This window comes from Oncorhynchus clarkii, chromosome 22 (genome assembly GCF_045791955.1).
Source record: "Oncorhynchus clarkii lewisi isolate Uvic-CL-2024 chromosome 22, UVic_Ocla_1.0, whole genome shotgun sequence".
Classification (NCBI taxonomy): Eukaryota; Metazoa; Chordata; class Actinopteri; order Salmoniformes; family Salmonidae; genus Oncorhynchus; species Oncorhynchus clarkii.
Genome location: NC_092168.1, coordinates 31562281 through 31587837, shown reverse-complemented (window position 1 = coordinate 31587837; position 25557 = coordinate 31562281). Strand labels below are relative to the sequence as shown.

Below are 25557 nucleotides of genomic sequence, written 5' to 3'. Positions count from 1 at the left end.
CCTGAATACGTTCAGGAGGTAAAATGTTGATTAACAAGTTACTTAATACGTTGCATGGACTCACTCTGTGTGCAATAATAGTGTTGATCATGAATTTTGAATGACTACCTGATATCTGTACCCCACATATACAGCACAATTACATGTAAGGTCCCTCAGTTGAGCAGTGAATTTCAAACACAGGTTCTACCACAAAGACCAGGGAGGTTTCCCAGTGCCTCGCAAAGAAGGGAAACTATTGTTAGATGGGTCAAGAAAAAATAAAGCAGACAGTGAATATCCCTTTGAGAATGGTGAAATAAGTTCAGAAGTAAAATTAATTACACTTTGGATGGTTACAGTTTGGATGGTGTTTCAATACACCCATTCACTGCAAAGATACAGGTGTCCTTCTTAACTCAGTTGTCAGAGGCAGGAAACTGCTTTGGGATTTCACAATGAGGCCAATGGTGACTTTAAAACAGTTATGGACTTTAATGGATGTGATAGGAAGAAACTGAGGATGGATCAACAACATTGTAGTTACTCCACAATACTAACCTAATTGACAGAGTGAAAGGATGGAAGCCTATACAGAATAGAAGTATTCTACAACATGCATTCTGTTTGCAATAAGGCACTAACGTAAATCTGCAAAGAAAGTGGCAGAGCAATTCCCTTTTTGTCCTGAATACAAAGTCTTAGGTTTGTGGAAAATCCAATGCAACTGACTCCAACTCTCCCTATTTTCAAGCATAGTGGTGGCTGCATCATGTTATGGGTATGCTTGTAATCGTTAAGGACTGGGGAGTTTTTCATTATAAAAAAGAAACGGAATTCAGCTAAACACAGGCAAAATCGCAGAGGAAGACCTGGTTCTGTCTGCTTTCCAACAGGCACTAGGAGATGAATTCACCATTCAGCAGGTCAATAACCTTAAACACAAGGCCAAATCTACACTGAAGTTGTTTACAGTGAATGTTCCTGAGGAGCCGATTTACAGTTTAGACTTAAATCTGCTTGAAAATCTATGGCAGGACCTGACAAGGTTGTCTAGCAATGATCTGTAACCAGTTTGACTTTCACTGTCTCTGTAATGGCTGTGGTAAGGATTGGGGGTATATGGTAATAATCTGATCCTAGATCTGTGGTTAAGGACAACTTTTATGAGCTGTGCCAACAATACTCACTGTCCACCGTACCGTTGATGGTCTCTGAGATCCTGCCGCTGAGCCCTTCCAAGTTAAAGGTCATGGTGCAGGTGTAGAATGCATGATCCTCAAGGGTGACCATTTCTACTCGGAGTAACTCCATAGTACTGTGACTGACATAACTAAACCTGTTCCACAAGGGATCATCTTCCACAATGGGTTCACAGCCCTGACAGGGTTAAAATAGAAATGCACACTGAAAGGTAGTGGTAATGGAATATGGCTTATAGTACAAAATTAATACACAATTCAATTACAGATAAGTTCTGATAATGTCTTACCTTAGAAGACCAACTCTCATAACAATTCAATGCAGTACAATGTGTGAGAGAAATGAACAATGAAAGTGTATATAGTGTGTCTGAAGTAACATTGTCTCAAACGTAGTCACTAGTAGTAACCCTACATTCCTATAGTTTTAAACACAAATTAACCATACATAGAAATGGACTGAATGACTGAAAATAAAGATTTCAAACAGGCTTTCCAGCATTGTCAAGCATGAGACCAGAAATCCGCCATGGCATTTCTGACACATCAGACCCTTTTTTCATTGAGGCCCCGACAGTGGCCCATTTTCTTTCCTTGAGGCCCCCAAAAGGCCAGTTTTTTGTCTCTGTGGCCCCCATTCTTAGCCAGATAATTCTAATTCTGTACAAAAAAAAATACAAAAAAAGTTAGGCGATCCCATTGGACCAGCCCATTCGGTATTTTCCCAAAATGCAATTTTCTCAAAATGCCAGATGGCTAGTCTGCCCCTGCTGTCAGGCGTTCCCTCTCAACACTCTCCTATTGTACTGCATTGTCTGTTTACCCCATTGGACTCACCTTGTACCACTGGATGGAGTAGTTGTCTACTTCCCTGATTTGGTCACTCAATGGGCAGTTCAGGAAAGAGGTGGCTGTGTTGGTCAGGACATGTTGGGCCTTTTCTGGTCGACCGCATTCTTTTGGGTTGGTGTGGTTCACAATCAGTAAGGCAACCTTCTTGTAGCACTCGGAGGGTTGTCTGTTATCAAAGGTAACAGGAAAGATTTACACCACACACTCATATACACACACATATACACACACACAGCAGACAAATGTATAGCCCCTACCTCACAACACACTCATAGTCTCCAGCATCCTCCATCGTGATGTTAAAAATCCAGAGTGTCTTCCCCCGCACCAGAATATTTCCTGTCTCCCTGGTCAGCTCTGTCCCAGTCCTTAGGTAATACCATGAGATGTTATAGGGGATGCTGCGGTTGTCAGACACGTTGAGGTCCAACAGGGTGGATGTCAACATGGCAGCATCACCGGAAACTGAAAAGACCCACTCAGTCTCTCGTCCTTTGTCCACACAGAGCTCTACACACAAAGAGTATATAGAGTAAAGATAAACATGCAGTACAGGGACTGTTTGAGGAACACCATCTTATTTAACGAGTCCACGTCTTAAAGAACAGAATATGTTGGGGAAATGATGCACACCAAAAAAGTATGCAATTATTATGCGTGTCATGTAGTATGCATAGACAGAGTTTTTACAGAGATGGTCTTTCAAAATATATCTCTTCACAACAAATTCTCCAGTGTTCATTTTTTTATCAACACTAATGGTGTTAAATCAATACTGAAATTGTTGAGTCTATGGACCCATAGACACCAGAGTAGTGTTAAATGAACACACTGATTAGTGTAAAGCCTTATTCAAATATTTCCCACAGTGCCTTGCCTTTCGAGCAAATTGTAGAGTTACAACCCGTGACTGTATTTTTTTGTTACAGAGACATAATTGTTGCATTCATGCATTTTTTGTCCTGTAGACTTCAAAAAGTAAGATCCTAAATTAATATGTTGTCATAAAAAATGTATATTTAACACAATGCCGTATGTATTTCATAAGGCCTTATTTTGCAGGTATAGTTTTAACCTAATACAGGGGCCTGAAACTCATACACGTCACTTTGAACTAAAACCATGCCCATCATCATATTTCCCAGCATGCTCTATTGCAGGAAGATTTTTTTTTTTGAATTGTTTGTTTCAATATCTGTTTGTGCAGGTACATTGGTACATTGATTGATTACGTGTTTGTAGCCCATTAGCAACAAACGTAAACCTTTTATTCTGAGAGTGTAATACAAGGGCCTGAAATCCATGTTTTACAGGCCTGCAAATCACATTATGCTGGCTTACAATGTGATGTGTAATTCCTATTGAAATCCAATCAGTGGGTGGAGATCCAACAGTTGGAAAATGAATTCACCTGCAACCTGCATTCAGAATGACTGTCAGGGTTAGGAACATTAGGAACTAACTGATTTGAACTAAGTGATTGGATTAGTTTAGAAAAATGTATGTAGTTTATCTTTGTGTAGTATACGATAAATCAGTTAATCAATGTACGTGCACAAACATAGATATTGAAACAAACAATTCTAAAATATCAACCTGCAAAACAGCATACGCCGGTCGTAGTTTTGGTTCAAAGTGATGTGTATGAGATTCAGGCCTCTGTATTAGGGTAAAACTAGGTCCTCAAAATAAGGCCTTACGAAAGACATATGGTATTGTGTTAAATATATATATTTTATGATAACATTCATTTGTCTGGTGTTAGCTAGTTACTGGCTAGCCAGGTCTTCAGCCAGCATGGAACAAATGGGGGGAAGGGTAGTTTAAAACTGCACGCAGATATTTGCAGTGTTGCTTTATAAAATTATATAATTGCATCAACACCCACCAGAGGTCAGACTTAAATCATGACAAAGTGAAGGACCATGTTTCCGGATACAGAGCTGTTAACTTGATCCAGTTTAATTCAATCAGTACTTCTAGCTGTCCTCGTAACATGGTTGATTGATTGATTGATGGCTGATGAATTCTGTGGGTAAAGTTCATCCTACTTACCTCCTACTGCCTTGGAGTTGCCAGTGAGACAGAGGAGTGAGAAGAGCAAGAGCTGCAACCTCTGACTCCAATCCATAGCTAAAACAAAGAGACACACAGAATCACTTGTGAGTTTTAGTCACACATTGCCATAATAGACTCAAACAAACTATCAGAATCTTCAGCAAGTGAAATGATCAGACACACAAAAGTACCATGCTTCTTTCTGACCATCCACTTAATCCCTTACTTGTCAACTGAATGTCTGTCTCCCACACTCCACAGCTACACAGATTATCCAGTGTTAAATCAACACAGAGAGTGTTAAATTAACACTGAAAGTGTGTACCCCTATAGACACTGGAACATTTTAAATAAACACACTGCTAGGTGTAAAGCCTTATTTTTTATTTGTTTTTACTTTTTCCTAGAGTGCATTGCCTTTCAAGTGAATTGTAGAGATACAGTACTATCCGAGACTGTATTTGTTAGTGACAGAGACATGGTTGTTGCATTCATCAGCTGTCCGAGCAGCTAACCGATTGCTGCAGCTGTACATAGCCCATCTGTAAATAGCCCATCCAATCTACCTACTTCATCCCCATAATGTTTTTATTTACTTTTCTGCTCTTTTGCACACCAGTATTTCTACTTGCACATCATAATCTGCACATCTATCACTCCAGTGTTAATTTGCTAAATTGTAATTACTTGCTACTGTGGCCTATTTATTGGCTTACCTCCTCACGCCATTTGCGCACACTGTATTTAGACTTTTTTTTCTATTGTGTTATTGACTGTACGCTTGTTTATTCCATGTGTAACTCTGTGTTGTTGTTTGTGTCGCACTGCTTTGCTTTATTGTGGCCAGGTAGCAGTTGTAAATGAGAACTTGTTCTCAACTAGCCTACCTGGTTAAATAAAGGTTAAATAAAATAAAAATATATATTTTCAGTCCAAGGGACTACACCAAGTGAGATCCTGAGCAAATATGTTATCATAAATTGTTTATTATTTAACACAATACAAAACATTATTAATATGGCATAATGTTAAGGGCCTACTCTGAACATAACTAAATGTTGAATTAACACTCAGTGTTGTAAAATAACCCCAGCGTTGGTGTTAATAACCAGAGTTGAACCAAAACCACACCCATCATAATCATATTTTACAGCGTGCTCTATTTCAGGTTGATTTATTAAAAATTGCAAGTACAATAATGAATTAATGTTATGCATCTCAAATATATATGTCATACATTTTCCACACTAAGCCGACGTGTTACTTGGATTTATTGCGCCAGTTACTGAAATGGTTGTTCCAGTTTAGATGCTTTAGGTCAGGTATTCCCAAACTGGGGTATGTACAATGCCGTCGGGGGTATGCCAAATATAAATGTGATTCACATTTTCAAACAGTCCGTTTATATTTTCCAACGGGGCTATGCATTTGGGTGAGGTTTGTTTCTCACCTTAGTAGCCTTGTTTCACTGCCAAAAATCAAAAGCGAAATAACAACACAATGTCAAATACAGGTAGCCTAGTCAAATAATTAACATCCAATCACATTAACCGTTACTCTCTCGCGGGAATTCCGATAACAGTCCGTATGCAGCCTCTCTCAAACGGTATTCTCTCTCGCGGGAATACCGTTTGTTAGAAAATGGATAAATGGTTTAAAAAAAAGGTAAGATCCGCGTCCATAGAGACACATACCAGCAGAACTACACCTGCAGCTGTCGACAACACAAGTTGTTCTGCTTCCACGAGCACATCCAATGCTAGCATCAGTAGTTCTCCATTTGTTGTTAGCCCAGCTAGCATGGACACTGACAGTTGTGAATCTGATGCAGCCGAAGAGCTACTCCCCCCTTACCCGGGAAAGCACCGAACAACAGACAGGGACGTTGGACCATTGAAGAGGCGCAAATATGATGGGAACTACATTGATTTGGGGTTCACTTATATTGGGAGTAGTGCCTTTCCTCAGCCACAGTGTGTCATATGTGCAAAAGTACTATCTCACAACTCGATGAAACCTTCACTCTTGCAGACATTTAGAAACAGAACATGCCAAACTTAAAAATAAGCCACGGGAGGCTTTGAGCGAAAATTAAGATGACTTTCGAGTAGTAAGACGTATAAAAGCAACAGATACCATTAATAAGAATTTGTTCTTAACTGACTTTTGTTAGTGTTCAAATACTGGAGAGTTGAGACCAAATCACGGACGCTGGACAGAGTGGATTTCAGTTGTAACAAAAGACAGTTTTAATGAGTCAGAGATATCTTGTCCCGCAGTTTTACGTGCACGGACCTAGTTCACATAACTCGGCAAGGAACCAGGTGAAAAAGAGAGCCTATACAACGGTTACATTCATTTTTATACATAGAATAAAGTAGGTGGAGTCTTGTCGTTTCGGTCTTCTTGACTGGTCGGAGGGTTGGAGGCGGGCCTTGCTCTAGCCAGAGCAGAAGCCCCATTGGTGCACAGCAGAGCCTTATCCTGAGCATCCGACCAATAGAGGGGGTCAGTCTTGTGGCTGGGTGTATGTGTTCTTACGACGGAATGTCTTTGTTTATATGAGCTATGTGTATGAATACTTATATAACAAATCCCTCTCTTCACGTCTATTAGACGTGAAAACTATAGCAGAAAGGTGGCGGTTGCAATTGTGGGTATACATAAGGTGGTGCTCCTAACCCTGTCTGGTTTGCATGGTGGGTCTGTAGGTGTAGTGCTATGTTTGGGACGGGAGTGATTGGAGGGAGTGATATCAGAAAAGGAGTTAGGGACATGTGTAGGGGTTGGTGTACGTGATGTGGCAGGGTGAAATAGTTGTTCAATTAACCATGTGAAAGTCCTAGGGTTACTCCAAATATCAGTAGGAATATCACAAATAAGGGACCAGATATCCCCAGCCTCACCCAGAGAGGGAGAAATTTCCCTCTAACTGGGCGAGGTTCCCTTCTCAGGGGAGGCGGAGTTTGATGCCGCATCACCTGAGGAAGGAGTGTCTTCATTTGGAATCGAATTTAGGCCGCTCAAATCAGCTCTGACTTCAGTCAGTGTTCTAGAAGGAATTGGGGCTGGGGTGCAATGTGTAAGGCGGTGCCAAGGTGCGCCTGATTTACCTTTGACCTGGACTGAGTGTGAAGTAACCTCCTTCACTTCGTACGGTCCAGTCCACCTGGGTTCCAGCCACTTTCTCTTGTGGACTGTAACCCTCACCCCGTCACCAACCTTTACCTTCAGTAGTGGCGTGTCCCCCGGCAGCTCCCCCTCCTGGACCTTGTGAACCTGGGTAGAGAGTGCTGCAGAGAGAACCGTCAGTTTTTTCACATAATTAGACATTACAATTTGTTGTACATCAAGGGCGGGCATATGACCTCCCTCCCTTGGTGGACCATGCATGACTCTACCAGTCATTATCCCATGAGGCACATACTTTAGCTATCTTAGCTTTTGCTTTTGGTTTGACGTTCCACCAGATTTTGGGATTGGGGCCTGTACACAGATCCAAATCTGTGGGTTATGCCAAATCTTTCTTCCACCTGTCTCAGGTGTTTGTTAAATGTAAGCCATTTGTCAAATTTGATTTGTCTTGGGATGCCATACCTGGGTATTAGTTTGGTTTGTAGCCACTCAAAGACTGACCTAGCATCCTCCCCTTTTGTTAGTATTGCCTCTACCCATTTGGAGAACCTATCTACTATGACTAGGAGATAGAGTTTGCCTTTAGATAAATTTTCGGGGCCCATGTCGGTGTAGTCTATACTAATATCCTGAAAACATGCATTAGGTATTAAGTATGAGCCCATTGGTGTTCGATATGGTTTCTTTGGGTTGTGTCTGTCACAACCATTGCATTCGTCACAAAATAAATCATCGTCATAAAATAAGTCAGTCATATTTTTTATGTGAGGGTGCCACCAGATGTGTGAGGCCTTTTTGGAGGGTCTTTAGTTTGCCTTCGTGTGTGGGGCCATGTGTTTCTCATAAAAGTTCTGGGTCCATCAGTGTGGCCTGCTTCATGGGCATGGGCTGAGTCTGTATAGATATTCAGTCTTTCCTTTTCCTCTGATGAGGACCTGCGTCAATCCGATGATTTCAGCTAATTTGGCCGATGCTGGTTGAGGGATGATGGCTGATTGAAGGGTGACATCACGAGGTGAGCTGTTTTTTCAATAGCTTTTGCTACTGCAGCAACGTATCTGGAGCATGTTGACTGTCCTACCTCAATGTGGTCAAGTTTGAAGAGTAGTACATCAAGACCCTTCTCTCCCCCTCTTGTTTCTGGAATAGGACGGATGAGGTGAATCCTTCCCTTTCAGAAACATCCAAATGGAACTTGTTCTTGTAGTCAGGTGCAGTCAGAGCTGCTGCCGCTGATAGATCTGTTTTCAGGAGTGCTATGGCTGTTGATGCTTCAGCCGTCCAGGCCAGGGGTGCATGGAGGTTCCTTGATCGTAGGATGACCGGTGCTGCCACCCCCTCTGGGCCACACCCAATGGTACAACACCTGATAGGTGGGGTCAGGTGCATCATGTCTTCGTCCCAGTCTGCAGTGTAGAGGCAGTCATCAGTTTCTGTTGCATTGAGTGTGCAATGGATCTCAGCTTGGGGAGTCTTATATGGGTGCAGAGTGTAGATTTGAGCTTTCAGTTGGTTGAACTTAAACTGGATGTGAGGGGTGGCAGGCCCTGTGGGTAGGCATTTTAGCCAGTACACTTCTTGGGCTTCAGACAGTGTGGTCATCGGCAGGAGTGGCATCCTCATCATTCTTACTGGGTGATCAGGTGTTGAAGTGGGAGGGTTGGTTGTAATCTTGCTGCTCCTGCTGCATGTGGCTAGATTCTGGGTGGTTGTATGCTGGCTGTTGCTGATGCATGGGTGTGGGTCCTGGTTGCTGATGTTGCAGAGGTGGGTTTCCCCCACTTCCTCTTGCTCTCCATTGCTGTTGCTGCGGGGAGAGTGGTTTCATACAATCTCTGGCAAAATGACCGGGAATTCCGCAGTTAAAACACTGGTAGTTTCCCCCTCTGTGTTGTCCAGTGTAGGGACCCCGTCGAGCCCATACTGGGTGTTGTTGTTGCAGGATATACTGCTGTGGGGGAGGGTATTGGGGTGGTTGGGCCCCCCTAGTGGCCGTGAGTGAGGCTGCCTGCTGTTGGATCATCTGAGAGACAGTCTGGGCCACTATTTGGGAGATGTCTGTTTTGGTTCCCGGCTCCTTCGTTTCTTCCGCCCCCATCTGTTTCTTAGGTTTTTCTCCTTGTTGTGCTTCCTTCAATTGGAGTTTCAGGAGTTGTACCTGGAGGGACTGCACCTGGATCTCAGCACCCCCTCTTTCCTTGTTGTGCTGGGTCACATGGTGGTGCACATGCGTATTGAATTGGGTCAGAGGAAGTGCAATCAACCCTACCATTCCTCTGAGTTTGGTTTTAACATCTCCAGGACACCCGTTGACCACCATTTCCTTCCACATGCTGAGTGTGGTATCAGTGTGATCGAATGGTTCTTCGTGGACCGATCTCCATGTGGTCTTAGCCCTGTCCAGGTATGCTGCAGGTTGCTCACCTGGGTTGATTGTAAAGGAGGATAAGGTGGCATGGTTTCTTTCTGTAGGGTATGCTCTCCGTAGAACTTCCCATAATCTGGTACGGAAGTGGTCTATGGGCAGTGTTGGGTCCCGCCATCCAAGGTCAGCTGCTGTCATGAGGGCCTCCATGGTTCCGTGGTCGGTGGCTCTTGCTAGAAGTGCTTTCATGTCTCCTAGGCAGAGTTGCAGGCCTGACGTAAGTGTCTGCAGTTCAAGTAGCCACGCTGAAGCTCCTCCATGTAGGCTAGGCATCTGTCCCATCAGTGTTGTTAAATCAGTCATTTTCCAGGGCTGGTACTCCACAGTGTGTGCATCACCTGGTGTCGGTCGCAGGGGGTACTGTCCTGCCATCTCCTGCTCTCGCTCTCTTCTATCAGCAATTCTGGAGGACCGACGGAGTGTTTCGGACCCCATTGATTCGGTAACTTTGGTTACTGTTCCTCTCATTATGCCTTCCACACGGTAGGCTCCCTCTCTGTTGTTATCTTGGTTAGCTATTAGCTCCCTGAGTTCCTTAGCTCGAGCTATTGATGATTTCAGCAGCTCCTGCATCTTAGTCACGTTTGGAGCTCCCATCGGAGCTGGGGTGAGCACCATGTCAATTTCTTCTTCGTTTTCGATATCCATGTTCTGATGACAGTCCTCCCTATCCGTCTGATAGAAGTGGTTTGAATCTAATCTTGTTTGTAGGTGTCCTCTGGTTTCAGAGGTGAGAGAGTTCACAGAGGAGCATTGCGGCCTCCGTTCCTGGGGGAGGTCTCCTGCTCCTGGAATCCCAGTTTCGAACTGTTCACATACCATATGGCCAGCCGTTATCCCCAGGGTAATTTCCCCTTTTAACTCCCCTTGGTCTATTCTCAGAACTGGAGCCTGTATTGTGGGAGGTGCCCTGGGCAGGAATGGGTTGTGTGACGGGCTCCGGTGATTTTGTCCCTTTGAGTATGGCGGGGGCTGAACTGCCTCCATTGTCAATTGTGGATATAGTGAGGGAGAAACGGCCACAGGGGGAGCCGTGGGCAAGTTCTCAGGCGGAGCTTTAACATCCCCCGACGCCACAATAGCCACGCACATCATGTCTGGTGTGTTTTTTGGTAGTACCCTCCTACTCTCCTGTATGGCCCATGTACCTATCTTGAGCTCCCCCTCCGCTCTCTCTCTCTCTCTCTCTTGTACCTACTTTTTTGAACCTGTGTATCTTGTTTCTCTCCGCCTCACTCGCTTTTGCATGCTCTACTGCGTCCTCTAATTCTGTCTGCATATCTTGGAGTTTCCCCCCTGTAGGTGGTCCTCCGCTAAAATAACCTGCTTGTGTCCATCTTATCCGTAATCCTTTCCACACTTTCTCCACTTTCCCATACTGTTCTTTACCTCCCGCTCTATCAATCATACTCTGATCTAAATATTCATTGAATTTTAGTTTGGGCGTGGTAGCTGCAGACATTTTATCTAGTTCGTCTGATAATGTGTATAATGCGTTATTTAGGTATATTCAATCCTTACTATGTGGTGTTTATTTCTATCGTTGTATGCTTAGATGTACTGCTGTACTGGCAATGGCTTATCTCTTCTACCCCCACCCTCGCATACAAAGGGGGTTATCAGTATGTGACGCCCGCCACGTGTCTGTTTCTCCGGTATTTTATTTGAATTTGTTCAGCGATTCGTTTAGGTATTTTCTAAAAATGATTCGGCGATTTCCTTTTGGAACAATATATCAGTGAATATATGCGGTTCTATAACAATTTTCAGAGTAATTCTAGCTCTTTAGGAAATATAGATAGAATTTCTAGACAACTAAGAGTTGTTCAGTGAATTATTTAAATACTTTCTGTAAACAATTCGGTAAATTCCTTTATGAACTTATATCAGTAAATTCGAGCGATTCTATAGCAATTGTCAGAATAATTATATATCTTTAGGAAATATGGATAGAATAGAAAAACCCAAAAATCAGTGTGTAGCTTTTAGCGTCTGTCAAACAAAGTCTGTACTAAGCTCGGCGGCTTATTTAAATACTTTCTAGAAACAATTCAGTAAGTTCCTTTATGAACTTATATCAGTAAATTCCAGCGATTCTATAGCAATTGTCATAATAATTTTAAACTTTAGGCAATATCAACAGGAATGAAAAAAACGAAAATCAGTATTCCAGCCCGGCTGCTGTCAATCAAAGTTGCACGGCCATTCGATACTAAGGTGGCTTTGTCTATCAGCACGTGTGCCTAATAGCCCAGTTACGTATCCCAACCTACTCCGCGACAAACGTTTCTTTCAATTTAATTTCCCCCATCTCCAAATCATGGAATGTCAACTCTGGTTCATATTATGTTTATTGTTTGATGTGCAATAGCCACCTCATTCCCGATCTCTGTCTTGTGGAACGCCAAACTTACATATCCTGTATCTACTCGACTACACCTCTTACAAAACCTATTAAATAATACACAGCTTTTTTAATAGGGCATTTTTCATGCAGATTCATTCAATCCAACCACACCTCCACAAGACCTATTCGATGTTATATGTATCAACAGGAGATTTTACTTGCAGATCCGGTTCATCTATAACCACACCTCCACAAGACCTTATTCGATAGTACAGAACGTATCAAAATAGGACATTTTTACTTGCAGATTCGGTTCATCTATCATTCAACTATAACCACACCTCCACAAGACCTTATTCGATAGTACAGAACGTATCAAAATAGGACATTTTTACTTGCAGATTCGGTTCATCTATAATTCAACTATAACCACACCTCCACAAGACCTTATCGATGTTATATGTATCAACAGGAGATTTTACTTGCAGATCCGGTTCATCTATAACCACACCTCCACAAGACCTTATTCGATAGTACAGAACGTATCAAAATAGGACATTTTTACTTGCAGATTCGGTTCATCTATAATTCATTCATTCGTATGAAATTCTCATTGAATTTCCAACATCCATAATTGTGTCCTTTACGTGTTAAAACACAGCCACTATTTAACGTCACCTCTATACACAACCCAATACATATATAATTAGGACAGTTTTCTATGCAGATTTCAGAACAAATAGGGTCCCTGGAGGAATTTAACACATTGGTCAATCACAATTCACACATTCCTATTAAAATAACTGAGTATAGGCCCATTAATAAGAATATATATATATATATATATATATATATATATTTTTTTTTTACAAAACAAGATATCTTTAATCAATGTTTTAGGTTCTTATGTAAAAAATTTGGGCACCGATTCATACTCACGCCCAGTACTTTCTGATCAAAATTTGGTTTAGGCTATAATACAATATGCAGATTTCGATATAACGGGCTCTGCTCACCTTATATAGAGCGCTCCGATCAGATTTCCTGAGGCAAGATGAATGGCTGGGGAAGTCACTCTTCCGTCTGATTTTTTAGCCGTGATCAGTCTCGTCCTCTCACACTAACTTATAATAGATCGAATTCAAGAATAACCAAACTCTGCTACCAAGTTTTGTTAGTGTTCAAATACTGGAGAGTTGAGACCAAATCACGGACGCTGGACAGAGTGGATTTCAGTTGTAACAAAAGACAGTTTTAATGAGTCATAGATATCTTGTCCCGCAGTTTTACGTGCACGGACCTAGTTCACATAACTCGGCAAGGAGCCAGGTGAAAAAGAGAGCCTATACAACGGTTACATTCATTTTTATACATAGAATAAAGTAGGTGGAGTCTTGTCGTTTCGGTCTTCTTGACTGGTCGGAGGGTTGGAGGCGGGCCTTGCTCTAGCCAGAGCAGAAGCCCCATTGGTGCACAGCAGAGCCTTATCCTGAGCATCCGACCAATAGAGGGGGTCAGTCTTGTGGCTGGGTGTATGTGTTCTTACGACGGAATGTCTTTGTTTATATGAGCTATGTGTATGAATACTTATATAACACTTTCCTAGTTAAATAAAGGTTCAATAAATGAAAACATTTAATTGACAGTGTGGGAGAGTAACCTTCATTCACTTTCCTCTATGCCAGATGTGGTGATCGTCTACTAATGATTTACTATAATAAGCTTAATACTGTACTTCTCTCGGAGCATTCCCACCATCCATTTGAATAGGCAGACATTGTTACTGCAGCTGGTTGGCTGAAGTCGTTAATTGTCCATTTCGGGAACACTTTACTGTAGGTGTCCTTACGAATGCATTCATGAAGCCTTTTTAACAGCTGTGTTACACATTATAATATTTGTCATAAGCTGTCATGAACAGTTTTAAATGGTAATGAGTTGCGGCATTAGATTATATAAAACTAGTTATAATTGGTGTCAAAGAGGACTGTTCATCCTGTCATATGCTCTAATGTCAACTGCTACACAGTCTACATGACAACTTTTGTCATATGTTATTACATGCTACATAAGAATCTACATTTCAGATGTTATAACAGGGTGTTTTGTCATTTACCAACCTCTGTGTCACATTATTAAATTGAATGGAATGACGGACGTCATAACCTTGTCATATGGCTTTATAGTGTGTGCACAAACACCTTCAGTATAGTGACATTCATTTGAGGTGTTATGAAACAGTTACTGTATGAATGTGCTTATACCACAGGTCGAGTTGAATATCACAAAATGTTACCATTCAAATGATCTCCAAGAAACATGGGCAAATGGGAGCACAGATGTAGATTTGATTCTGGCGCCTACTAGCACTCTTGACTCCACATCCTGTAGTGCTTCTGTCAAGGTACAGCCTTATCGCTGTAGCCTAGCAGTTAACAGCGCTGGGCCAGTAACTGAAAGATCGCAGGTTCGAATCCCCAAGCTTACTTGGTGAAAAATCTGTTTATTCTCTTGAGCAAGGCACTTAACCCTAATTAACCCTAATCACTCTGGATAAGAGCATCTACTAAATTACTAAAATCTAAAAATGTAAATGCATATCGCCAATGGCACATCATCCAGAATAGACACTATGTTGTTACACGATATAAAGCAAAGATATTGAAAACTCCATGTAGAAGCAGAATGTACATTTGATATCACTCTCATTACAAGTGGACATAAGTAGTCTGACACCACACAGTTGATAACTTAGTTATAATAACAGCTGTTATACAGTTATACACCTCCACTGTGAAGTGTGTCTGTCAGACTTAGTATAATCTGGCCAGTCAACCAAACATCCTCCTTGATAAAATGTCAAGCTTGTATTGAAGGAGGGAATTGAAAAGTCCAAGAGACTATCATGTTTCAGGAGAAGACCCAGATGCAGACAGTGTCAAAATAACAAAAGTTTATTACTAGAACAGGGGGCAGGCAAAGTGACAGGTCAAGGGCAGGCAGAGGTCAGTAATCCAGATCAGAGTCCATAAGGCACAGAACGGCAGGCAGTCGCGGGGTCAGAGCAGGCAGAGTGGTCAAAAAAACGGGAAAACAGAAACTAGAACAAGGCAAGAGCAAGGGAAAAACACTGGTAGGCTTGATGAACAAAACGAACTGGCAACAGAGAACACAGGTATAAATACACTGAGGATAATGGGGAAGATGGGCGACACCTGGAGGGGGATGGAGACAAGGACAAAGACAGGTGAAACAGATCAGGGTGTGACAGAGTCAAGTCATGCAGTGAGTCAATCCAGACCAGCTGAGAACAGGAAGCTTAGCTTTCACAACCCTGACCTCATGACTCTTACGCCTCACAGTATCATCACTCCAGGGATAGCCAACCCTGCTGCTGGACAGCAACTGGGGTTGCAGGCTTTTGCTAAATCACACCTGATGTTTGACATTTTACTGCACTATAAGGATCTAATAACGCAAGCAATTCGCTGCACCCACTATAACAACTACTAAACTGTCTATGTGAGCAATAAACTTTGATTCGATTTTTGATTCAACTAATCAGTCCTAGTGAGCAGCTAGCAGAATCATGTATTCTTGTGAAGGGTTTGAGTGCAGCAAGGTAGTTCTCCCAGGTTAGGTTTGTTCACCCCTGGTGATCATTTTCATTCAACTAATAGCAGTCTTTCTGTGGTGGAATGTGTCTGGCCCTGCTCCAGGTATGAGGTATTAGCTCGCCTACCTGTGTGTCACGTGCTGTGGTGGTTGACTACCGTCACGGGCTGTGGTGGATATCCAACCTGAATTTTAGATCACCAGCAACCTGCATTCAGAATGACTGCCAGGGTTGGGAAAACTGAAATATGACACTACCTAAAGCAGTGGTTCCCAACCTTTTTATGGTCCCGTACCGCTTCAAACATTCAACCTCCAGCTGCATCCCCTCTAGCACCAGGGTCAGTGCACTCTCAAACGTTGTTTTTTGCCATCATTGTAAGTCTGCCATACGCACACTATATGATACATTTATTAAACATAAGAATGAGTGAGAGTTTTGTTACAACCCGGCTCATGGGAAGTGACAACGAGCTCTTATAGGACCAGGGCACAAATAATAATGTAGTAATAATCAATAATTTTATTTAACCATCTTAAATATACAACCTTATTTGTTCATTGAAAATGGTGAGTAACTCACCACAGGTTAATGAGAAGGGTGTGCTTGAAAGGATGCATATAACTCTGCAGTTTTGGGTTGTATTGGAGAGCGTCTCAGTCTTAAATCATTTTCCACACACAGTCTGTGCCTGTATTTAGTTTTTATGCAAGAGAGGGCCGAGAATCCACTCTCACACAAGTACGTGGTTGCAAAGGGCATCAGTGTCTTAACAGCGCTATTTGTCAAGGCAGAATACTCAGAGCGAAGTCCAATCCAGAAATCTGGCAGTGACTTCTAATTAAATTACATTTCCACAGAACCGCTTGTTGCAATTTCGATGAGGTTCTCTTGTTTAGATATCGGTAAGTGGACTGGAGGCAGGGCATGAAAGGGATAATGAATCCAGTTGCCTGTGTTGTCCGTTTCGGGAAAGTACCTGCGTAATTTCACACCCAGCTCACTCAGGTGCTTCGCATTTGACATTTGACATTGTTCGTAAGCTTGAGTTGATTTGCACACAAAAAAAACATACAATGATGAAAAGACCTGTGTGTTGTCCTTGTTAATGCAGACAGAAAAGAGCTCCAACTTCCTAATCATAGCCTCAATTTTGTCCTGCCCATTGAATATAGTTGTGGAGAGTCCCTGTAATCCTAGATTCAGATCATTCAGGCGAGAAAAATCATCATGCAAGTGGTCAAACAAGTGAAAATGATGGTCAGTAAAGAACATTTTACTCTCATCTCTCAATTAAAAAACGTGTCAATACTTTCCCCCTTGATAAGCAGCACAATTCTGTATGTTGTAAAAGCGTTACATGGTCGCCGCTCATATCAGGGGCCTTGCTATAACAAAGTCAACCATTTTCACTGTAGTGTCCAAAACGTCTTTCAAGCTGTCAGGTATTCCCTTGGCAGTTAGAGCCTCTTAGTGGATGCTGCAGTGTACCCAAGTGGCATCGGGAGAAACTGCTTGTTTAACCCCTTACCGCTCCACTATGTCTCCCGGTCATGGCTTTTGCGCCATTAGTACAGATACCAACACTTCTTGACCACCAAAGTCCATTTGATGTCACTAAGCTGTCCAGTACTTAAAAAAGATTATCTTCTGTTGTCCTGGTTTTCAGTGGTTTGCAGAAAAGGATGTCTTCCTTAACTGACCCTCCATAAACGTAAAGGACTTGTACCAGGAGCTGTGCCAGGCCCGCCACATCTGTTGAGTCATCCAGCTGAAACGCATAAAATTCACTGTCTGGTATGCGAAGCAGTAATTGTTTCAAAACATCTCCTGCCATGTCACTGATGCGTCGTGAAACAGTGTTGTTTGATGAAGGCATTGTCTGTATAGTTTTTTGGGCCTTTTCCCCCAGCATTGTCCCAACCATATCCGCGGCAGCAAGAATAATTAAGTCCTCCACAATAGTATGGGGCTTGCCTGTGCTAGCCACCATATAGGATGCTTCTAGCTCCTTATTTTTTTTATTTTACCTTTATTTAACTAGGCAAGTCAGTTAAGAACAAATTCTTATTTACAATGATGTCCTACCCCAGACAACGCTGGGTCTATGGGACTGCCAATCATGACCGGTTGTGATACAGCCTGGAATCAAACCAGGGTCTGTAGTGATGCCTCTAGCACTGAGATGCGGTGCCTTAGACCACTGTGCCACTCGGGTCCCTCATATCTGACATGATTGACCTCTCACAATGAATCTGATAACTGATGTCAGAGACGTGAAGCCAAAACAAAGTGAAGATTGAGTGTAAAATAAGATAACACAACTCATAAAAGAACATAACAGAGAAGAACATCAAGACAGTATAGAGAAGAACATCAAGGTACTACAAAATATACAATTCAAAAAACACAAAATGTCAACTAACTGATTGAAACCTAGTCAACACTTTACTCCGAAGTCAACCACACAAGACCAAAAATTCCACCTACTTTTTAGCAGGCTACTCTTTAGTCCTCATGCAAGGCCACAGCTCTGCACGCTCTCTCTGCAACACGTGCATGGTCCATTGTTTTTACTCCATGATCATACAGAGTACTAACCAGCAACAACTATCACATTCCTAGCACTTAGCAACACACATTGTTTTACCTTTATTTAACTAGGCAAGTCAGTTAAGAACAAATTCTTATTTTCAATGACTGCCTATGAACAGTGGGTTAACTGCTTGTTCAGGGGCAGAACGACAGATAGTAAGACAGATAAGGTTAATCTTTCTGTCACTTGCACCCACAGCACAACTTCTTGACTGAGGAAAAGAGGAATTAATTTGTGGTGGGTGTCCAAGCCTTCAAAACAATGTTCTCTAAGTCCTGTCTGTCAAACACCTCAATTTCCTCGATAATAATCATATTTGCTTGTAATACAACTCCTCAACCACTAGAGGTTGTGTATACGTGTGGTCTAAGATTTGCTTGGTGACACTCAAACTTTCCTGTCAAATTCAAATTTGATAAACACCAACTTTTGCGGGAAAATTTTGCACAGGCAATGTTTATAATATTTTTTGTGCATATGCACCATTCATAAATGAGGCCCCAGAACAGGGAGTTCCTCAAAATCCTAATACCTTAAAGAATATGGATTTTAGAATAAAATAATGTTTAAACTTGGAATATTTAGTTGCTACGTATAAATTCAAAATATATACCCACTGATTGTTATAGAATATAACTTATGAGCTTAGTTAAATTGTTGTACGCCATCAGAACCCAAAATAAAAGCTTGCTTTATTCCAATGTTTGTAAACAATGTAAATGTAAACAAACACTATATAGCCTCAAAACATGGTTAAAACTATAATTTTACTATGATGGATGGTCAGTCTTCGCATGCATAGCTCTGTCTATAAATTTGATAGTGTTTACATTTCTCCAGGCCAATCCCTCATCTTTTTACCAAAACACGGGTTGGTTACCACTTTGTTATTGTTTCAGTTAAGGATTCTAGCTTTAAAGTTATATCTCAAGTTATCACTGGTTAACCTCTGCAGGATAGTTTACTGCCATTATTTTTTGCATTTGACGCTTCAGTCACAAAAACAGAGAGATTGTCCTCAGCTATCTTCCCCGCAGGGACCCGCACGGTAGCAGTTGAAAAATTGAGGAAAGCTGAGTGCCCTCCAACCTCATCACCAAGCTGGGTATCCTGGGACTGATAACCTCCCTCTGCAACTGGATCCTGGACTTCGTAATGGGACGGCCCCAGACCCCAGGTGGTGAGGGTAGGCAACAACACTTCCGCCATGCTGACCATCAACACAGGGGCCCCTCGTGGGTATGTGTTTAATCCCCTACTGTATTCCTTGTTCACCCACGACTGCATGGCCACGCACAACTCCAACACCATCATCAAGTTTGATGGCGATGAGACAACCTACCGGGATTAAGACAGAGACTTGGCATTGTGGTGCCAGGACAACAATCTATCCCTTAACGTCAGTAAGACCAAGGAGCTGATCGTGGACTACAGCATAAAGAGGGGAGAGCATGGCCACATCCACATGGATTCGGCTGTAGTGGAGCGGATTGAGAGCTTCAACTTCCTTGGTGTCCACATCACTAAGGACTTACACTCAAACACCCTCACAGTCGTGAAGAGGGAACGACAGCGCCTCTTCCCCCTCAAGAGGCTGAAAAGATTTGTCATGGGCCCTCGGATCCTCAAAAAGTTCTATAGCTGCACCATCGAGAGCATCTTGACTGGCTGCATCACAGCTCTGTAAAGCAAATACACCGCCCTCGAACGCAAATCGCAACAGAGGTCCTGCCATCCAGGACCTCTACAGTATATCAGGCAGTGTCAGAGGAAGGCCCGAAATATTGCCAAAGATTCCAGTCACCAAAGCCATAAACTGTTCACTCTGATACCGTCCAGCAAACAGTGGTCGAACCAACAGATTCCGAGACAGTTTCTACACCCAAGACTTAAGACTATGAAAGAGCCATAAGATTGCTAAATAGTTAATTAAATGGTTACCCGTTTGGATATCCACACTTACCCTATCTTGCTCTGACTCTATGCACACTTAGGCCGTGTCTACATTTGACACTTACATGTGACTTCTGCAATCAAAATACGAGATCCCATTGAAAAGATGTGTCTAGATGCACAAAAGATGCATTGTGATGTGATTGTGTTCAGATCTGTCTGACCACCTCAGGAGGAAGTCAGGGATGCATTGTGTGTGGATTTCTCCTTAGTCTGGACAAATTCATGCTACCGAAAGTGCATACAGGGGGCAACATCATCAGCACGTGCCCACAAGTCTCCATAAAACTTGTGTTTTGTGACTGAGAGGTAGCTTTTCATTATAACGTTGGAGGAAATACATTCCAAGCGTATGTTTGCTGGCATCATCAATGCTAGCCAGCAAGCTAATATTTAGAAGAAAAAAAATCTGTTTCGCTACAATTATGCTAACCTGTTTGCAATCCCTTTAGCATTGCTTGCTAGCTAGCTACAGAGGTTAGCAAAGCTTGTCACCTACTTCAGTTACAGTTGAAGTCGGAAGTTTACATACACTCAGGTTGGATTCATTAAAACTTGTTTTTCAATCACTCCACAAATGTCTTGTTAACAAACTATAGTTTTGGCAAGTCGGTTAGGACATCTACTCTGTGCATGGCACAAGTAATTTTTCCAACAATTGTTTACAGACAGATTATTTCACTTGTAATTTACTGTATCACAATTCCAGTGGGTCAGAAGTTTATATACACTAAGTTGACTGTGCCTTTAAACAGCTTGGAAAATTCCAGAAAATGATGTCATAGCTGTAGAAGCTTCTGATAGGCTAATTAACATCATTTGAGTCAATTGGAGGTGTACTTGTGGATGTATTTCAAGGCTACCTTCAAACGCAGTGCCTCTTTGCTTGACATCATTGGGAAAATCAAAAGAAATCAGCTAAGACCTCAGAAAGAAAATTGTAGGCCTCCACAAGTCTGGTTCATCCTTGGGAGCAATTTCCAAACGCCTGAAGGTACCATGTTCATCTGTACAAACAATTGTACGCAAGTATGAACACCATGGGACCACGCAGCTGTCATACCGCTCAGGAAGGAGACGCGCTCTGTCTCCTAGAGATGAATGTACTTTGGTGCAAAAAGTGCAAATCAATCCCAGAACAACAGCAAAGGACCCATTGAAGATGCTGGACGAAACAGGTGCAAAAGTATCTATATCCACAGTAAAAAGAGTCCTATATCGACAAAACCTTGAAAGGCCACTAAGTAAGGAGAATCCACAGCTCCAAAACCGCCATCAAAAGCCAAACTATGGTTTGCAACTTCCCCAGGGACAAAGATCGTACTTTTTGGAGAAATGTCCTCTGGTCTGATGAAACAAAAATAAAACTGTTTGGCCCTAATGACCATCATTGTGTTTGGAGGAATTTGGACACACCTACTCATTCAAGGATTTGTCTTTATTTTTACTATGTTCTATATTGTAGAATAATAGTGAAGACATCAAAACTATGAAATAACACATGGAATCATGTAGTAGCCAAAATATTTGAGATTCTTCAAAGTAGCCACCCTTTGCCTTGATGACAGCTTTGCACACTCTTGGCATTCTCTCAACCAACTTCATGACGTAGTCACCTGGAATGTATTTCAATTAACAGGTGTCTCTTGATAAAAGTTATTTTGTGGATTTTCCATCCTTCTTAATGCGTTTGAGCCAATCAGTTGTGTTTTGACAACGCAAGGGTGGTATACAGAAGATAGCCCTATTTGGTAAAAGACCAAGTCCATATTTTGGCAAGAACAGCTCAAATAACCAAAGAGAAATGACAGTCCATCATTATTTTAAGACATGAATGTCAGTCAATCTGGATCATTTCAAGAACTTTGAAAGTTTCTTAAAGTGCAGTCGCAAAAACCATCAAGCGCTGTGATGAAACTGGCTCTCATGAGAACCGCCACAGGAAAAGAATCCTCAGAGTTATCTTAGCTGCAGAGGATAAGTTCATTAGATTTACCAACCTCAGAAATTGCAGCCCAAATCAATGCTTCACAGAGTTCAAGTAACAGACACATCTCAACATCAACTGTTCAGAGGACACTGAATTCATGGTCAAATTGCTGCAAGGAAACCACTACTAAAAGGACACCAATAATAAGAAGAGACTTGCTTGGGCCAAGAAACATGGGCAATGGACATTAGACCATTGGAAATCTGTCCTTTGGTCTGATGAGTCCAACTGTGAGATTTTTGGTCCCAACAGCCATGTCTTTGTGAGAAGCAGAGTAGGTGAATGGATGATCTCCGCATGTGTGGTTCCCACCGTGATTCATGGAGGAGGTGTGATGATGTGGGGGTGCTTTGCTGGTGACACTGTCTGTGATTTATTTAGCAATCAAGGCACACTTAACCAGCATGGCTACCACAGCATTCTGCAACTATATGCCATCCCATCTGATTTGTGCTTATTGGGACTATTATTTGTTTTTCAACAGGACAATAACCCAACACACCTCCAGGCTGTGTAAGGGCTATATGACCAAAAAGAGAGTGATGGAGTGTTGCATCAGATCACCCGACCTCAAACCAATTGAGATGGTTTAGGATGGACCGCAGAGTGAAGGAAAAGCAGCCAACAAGTGCTCAGCATATGTGGGAACTCCTTCAAGACGGTTGGAAAAGCATTCCAGGTGAAGCTGGTTGAGAGAATGCCAAGAGTGTGCAAAGCTGTCATCAAGGCAAAAGGGTGGCTACAGTACTTTGAAGAATCTAAATTCCAAAATATATTTTGATATGTTTTTATACTTTTTTGGATACTACATGATTCTATATTTGTTATTTCATAGTCATGATGTCTTCACTATTATTATACAATGTAGAAAATAGTGAAAATAAATAAAAACCCTTGAATGAGTAGATGTGTCCAAACTTGACTGGTAATGTGTGTATATATTCAGTGGGGAGAACAGGTATTTGATACACTGCCGATTTTGCAGGTTTTTCTACTTACAAAGCATGTCTGTCTGTAATTTTTATCATAGGTGCACTTCAACTGTGAGCGACGGAATCTAAAACAAAAATCCAGAAAATCACATTGTATGATTTTTAAGTAATTCATTTGCATTTTATTGCATGACATAAGTATTTGATCACCTACCAACCAGTAAGAATTCCGGCTCTCACAGACTTGTTAGTTTTTCTTTAAGAAGCCCTCCTGTTCTCCACTCATTACCTGTATTAACTGCACCTGTTTGAACTCGTTACCTGTATAAAAGACACCTGTCTACACAGTCAATCAAACAGACTCCAACCTCTCCACAATGGCCAAGATCAGAGAGCTGTGTAAGGACATCAGGGATAAAATTGTAGATCTGCACAAGGCTGAGACAGGCTACAGAACAATCGGTGAGAAGGCAACAACTGTTGGCGCAATTATTAGAACATGGAAGAAGTTCAAGATGACGGTCAATCACCCTCGGTCTGGGGCTCCATGCAAGATCTCACCTTGTGGGGCATCAATGATCATGAGGAAGGTGAGGGATCAGCCCAGAACTACACGGCAGGACCTGGTCAATGACCTGAAGAGACCTGGGACCACAGTCTCAAAGAAAACCATTAGTAACACACTACGCCGTCATGTATTAAAATATTGCAGCGCACGCAAGGTCCCCCTGCTCAAGCCAGCGCATGTCCAGGCCCGTCTGAAGTTTGCCCATGACCATCTGGATGATCCAGAGGAGGAATGGGAGAAGGTCATGTGGTCTGATGAGACAAAAATAGAGCTTTTAAGTCTAAACTCCACTCGCCGTGTTTGGAGGAAAAAGAAGGATGAGTACAACCCCAAGAACACCATCCCAACCGTGAAGCATGGAGGTGGAAACATCATTCTTTGGGGATGCTTTTCTGCAAAGGGGACAGGACGACTGCACCGTATTGAGGGGAGGATGGATGGGGCCATGTATCGCGAGATCTTGGCCAACAACCTCCTTCCCTCAGTAAGAGCATTGAAGATGGATCATTGCTGGGTCTTCCAGCATGACAACGACCCGAAACACACAGCCAGGGCAACTAAAGGGTGGCTCCGTAAGAAGCATCTCAAGGTCCTGGAGTGGCCTAGCCAGTCTCCAGACCTGAACCCAATAGAACATCTTTGGAGGGAGCTGAAAGTCCGTATTGCCCAGCGACAACCCCGGAATCTGAAGGATCTGGAGAAGGTCTGTATGGAGGAGTGGGCCAAAATCCCTGCTGCAGTGTGTGCAAACCTGGTCAAGAACTACAGGAAATGTATGATCTCTGTAATTGCAAAAAGGTTTCTGTACCAAATATTAAGTTCTGCTTTTCTGATGTATCAAATACTTATGTCATGCAATAAAATGCAAATTAATTACTTAAAAATCATACAATGTGATTTTCTCGAATGTTGCTTTAGATTCCGTCTCTCACAGTTGAAGTGTACCTATGATAAAAATGACAGACCTCTACATGCTTTGTAAGTAGGAAAACCTGCAAAATTGGCAAATACTTGTTCTCCCCACTGTATGTATATATATACAGTATATATATATAAATGTAATCTATGGGCCAAATTCAGCCAGTGAGCCTCCAGTTTGGGAACCATGATATACACACACATTCACACGCATTACATACTCACACATAAGTAACACACATACCGACAACACAAACACAGCTATACCAACACAACACAAACACACACACACTTTTGCACTCATCATAGCTTAATCGTTGGGACCACAAACCTTACTATAGACAGTCTGTTGTGTAAGCAAGGTTGGGTTCATGACATAGCTGCTGGACCATTCTGGATAACGCTTTACTTTATTATCAGAACTAATTTGAAACATGCTGTTAATCCTTCCTAGTGGCTACATACACAAGCCCAAGTCTACCAATAGTTCGTAGTAACATTTGCAGTACCTATATGAATACATTTACCTTAGAGATTATAAACCCAAGATGCTCCTCTTCACTTCGTTTCACACGGAGGGGTTTCAGGTTCGCTGAAGTGTGATTTTAAGTTAAACTCTTTAGGTTGACAAGACAATGCTGTGGGTAGTTTTCTTGAGGTGTGAATCCTCAGCTGGATATTTCCCCCATTGGATTTGAGAATCCAGTCCTAACCAAACAGAGGTACAGGAGTGAGACAGAAGATGTATGATACCCACACCTTTTAGGGGCCCTGCCTTCTCACTTAGAGCTAGGAAGTGACTTCTACCTCAGAGATTCACAGCAACATCATGTAGATGCACTTCTTGGAACCTATTGTGCAGTCACAACCACAGGTGCACACAGACTCTTGCTCAAACACTTAGGTGTAGGGAAACTATGCAACCACCAACTTTCTCTTATTTTCGTCTCTTGTTTTGGTTTCATTTTAGTCTTGCTGATCTCAAT

The 25557-nt window shown here is 42.1% G+C and overlaps 1 protein-coding gene across 1 annotated transcript in view; it reads right to left on the bottom strand.

Moving 5' to 3' along the window:
- Positions 1 to 25308, bottom strand: part of LOC139380783 (interleukin-1 receptor type 1-like) — a 29629-nt gene extending 4321 nt beyond the window's left edge. Inside the window, exons 1-5 of the mRNA XM_071123797.1 lie at positions 25099 to 25308; positions 4089 to 4166; positions 2291 to 2543; positions 2019 to 2199; positions 1170 to 1359 (exon numbers count right to left, since the gene is read on the bottom strand). Of these exons, the coding sequence (XP_070979898.1) occupies positions 1170 to 1359; positions 2019 to 2199; positions 2291 to 2543; positions 4089 to 4164 (700 nt within the window). The 5' untranslated portion in view covers positions 4165 to 4166; positions 25099 to 25308. The remainder of the gene's footprint in view (positions 1 to 1169; positions 1360 to 2018; positions 2200 to 2290; positions 2544 to 4088; positions 4167 to 25098) is intronic.
- Positions 25309 to 25557: the final 249 nt, after the last annotated feature.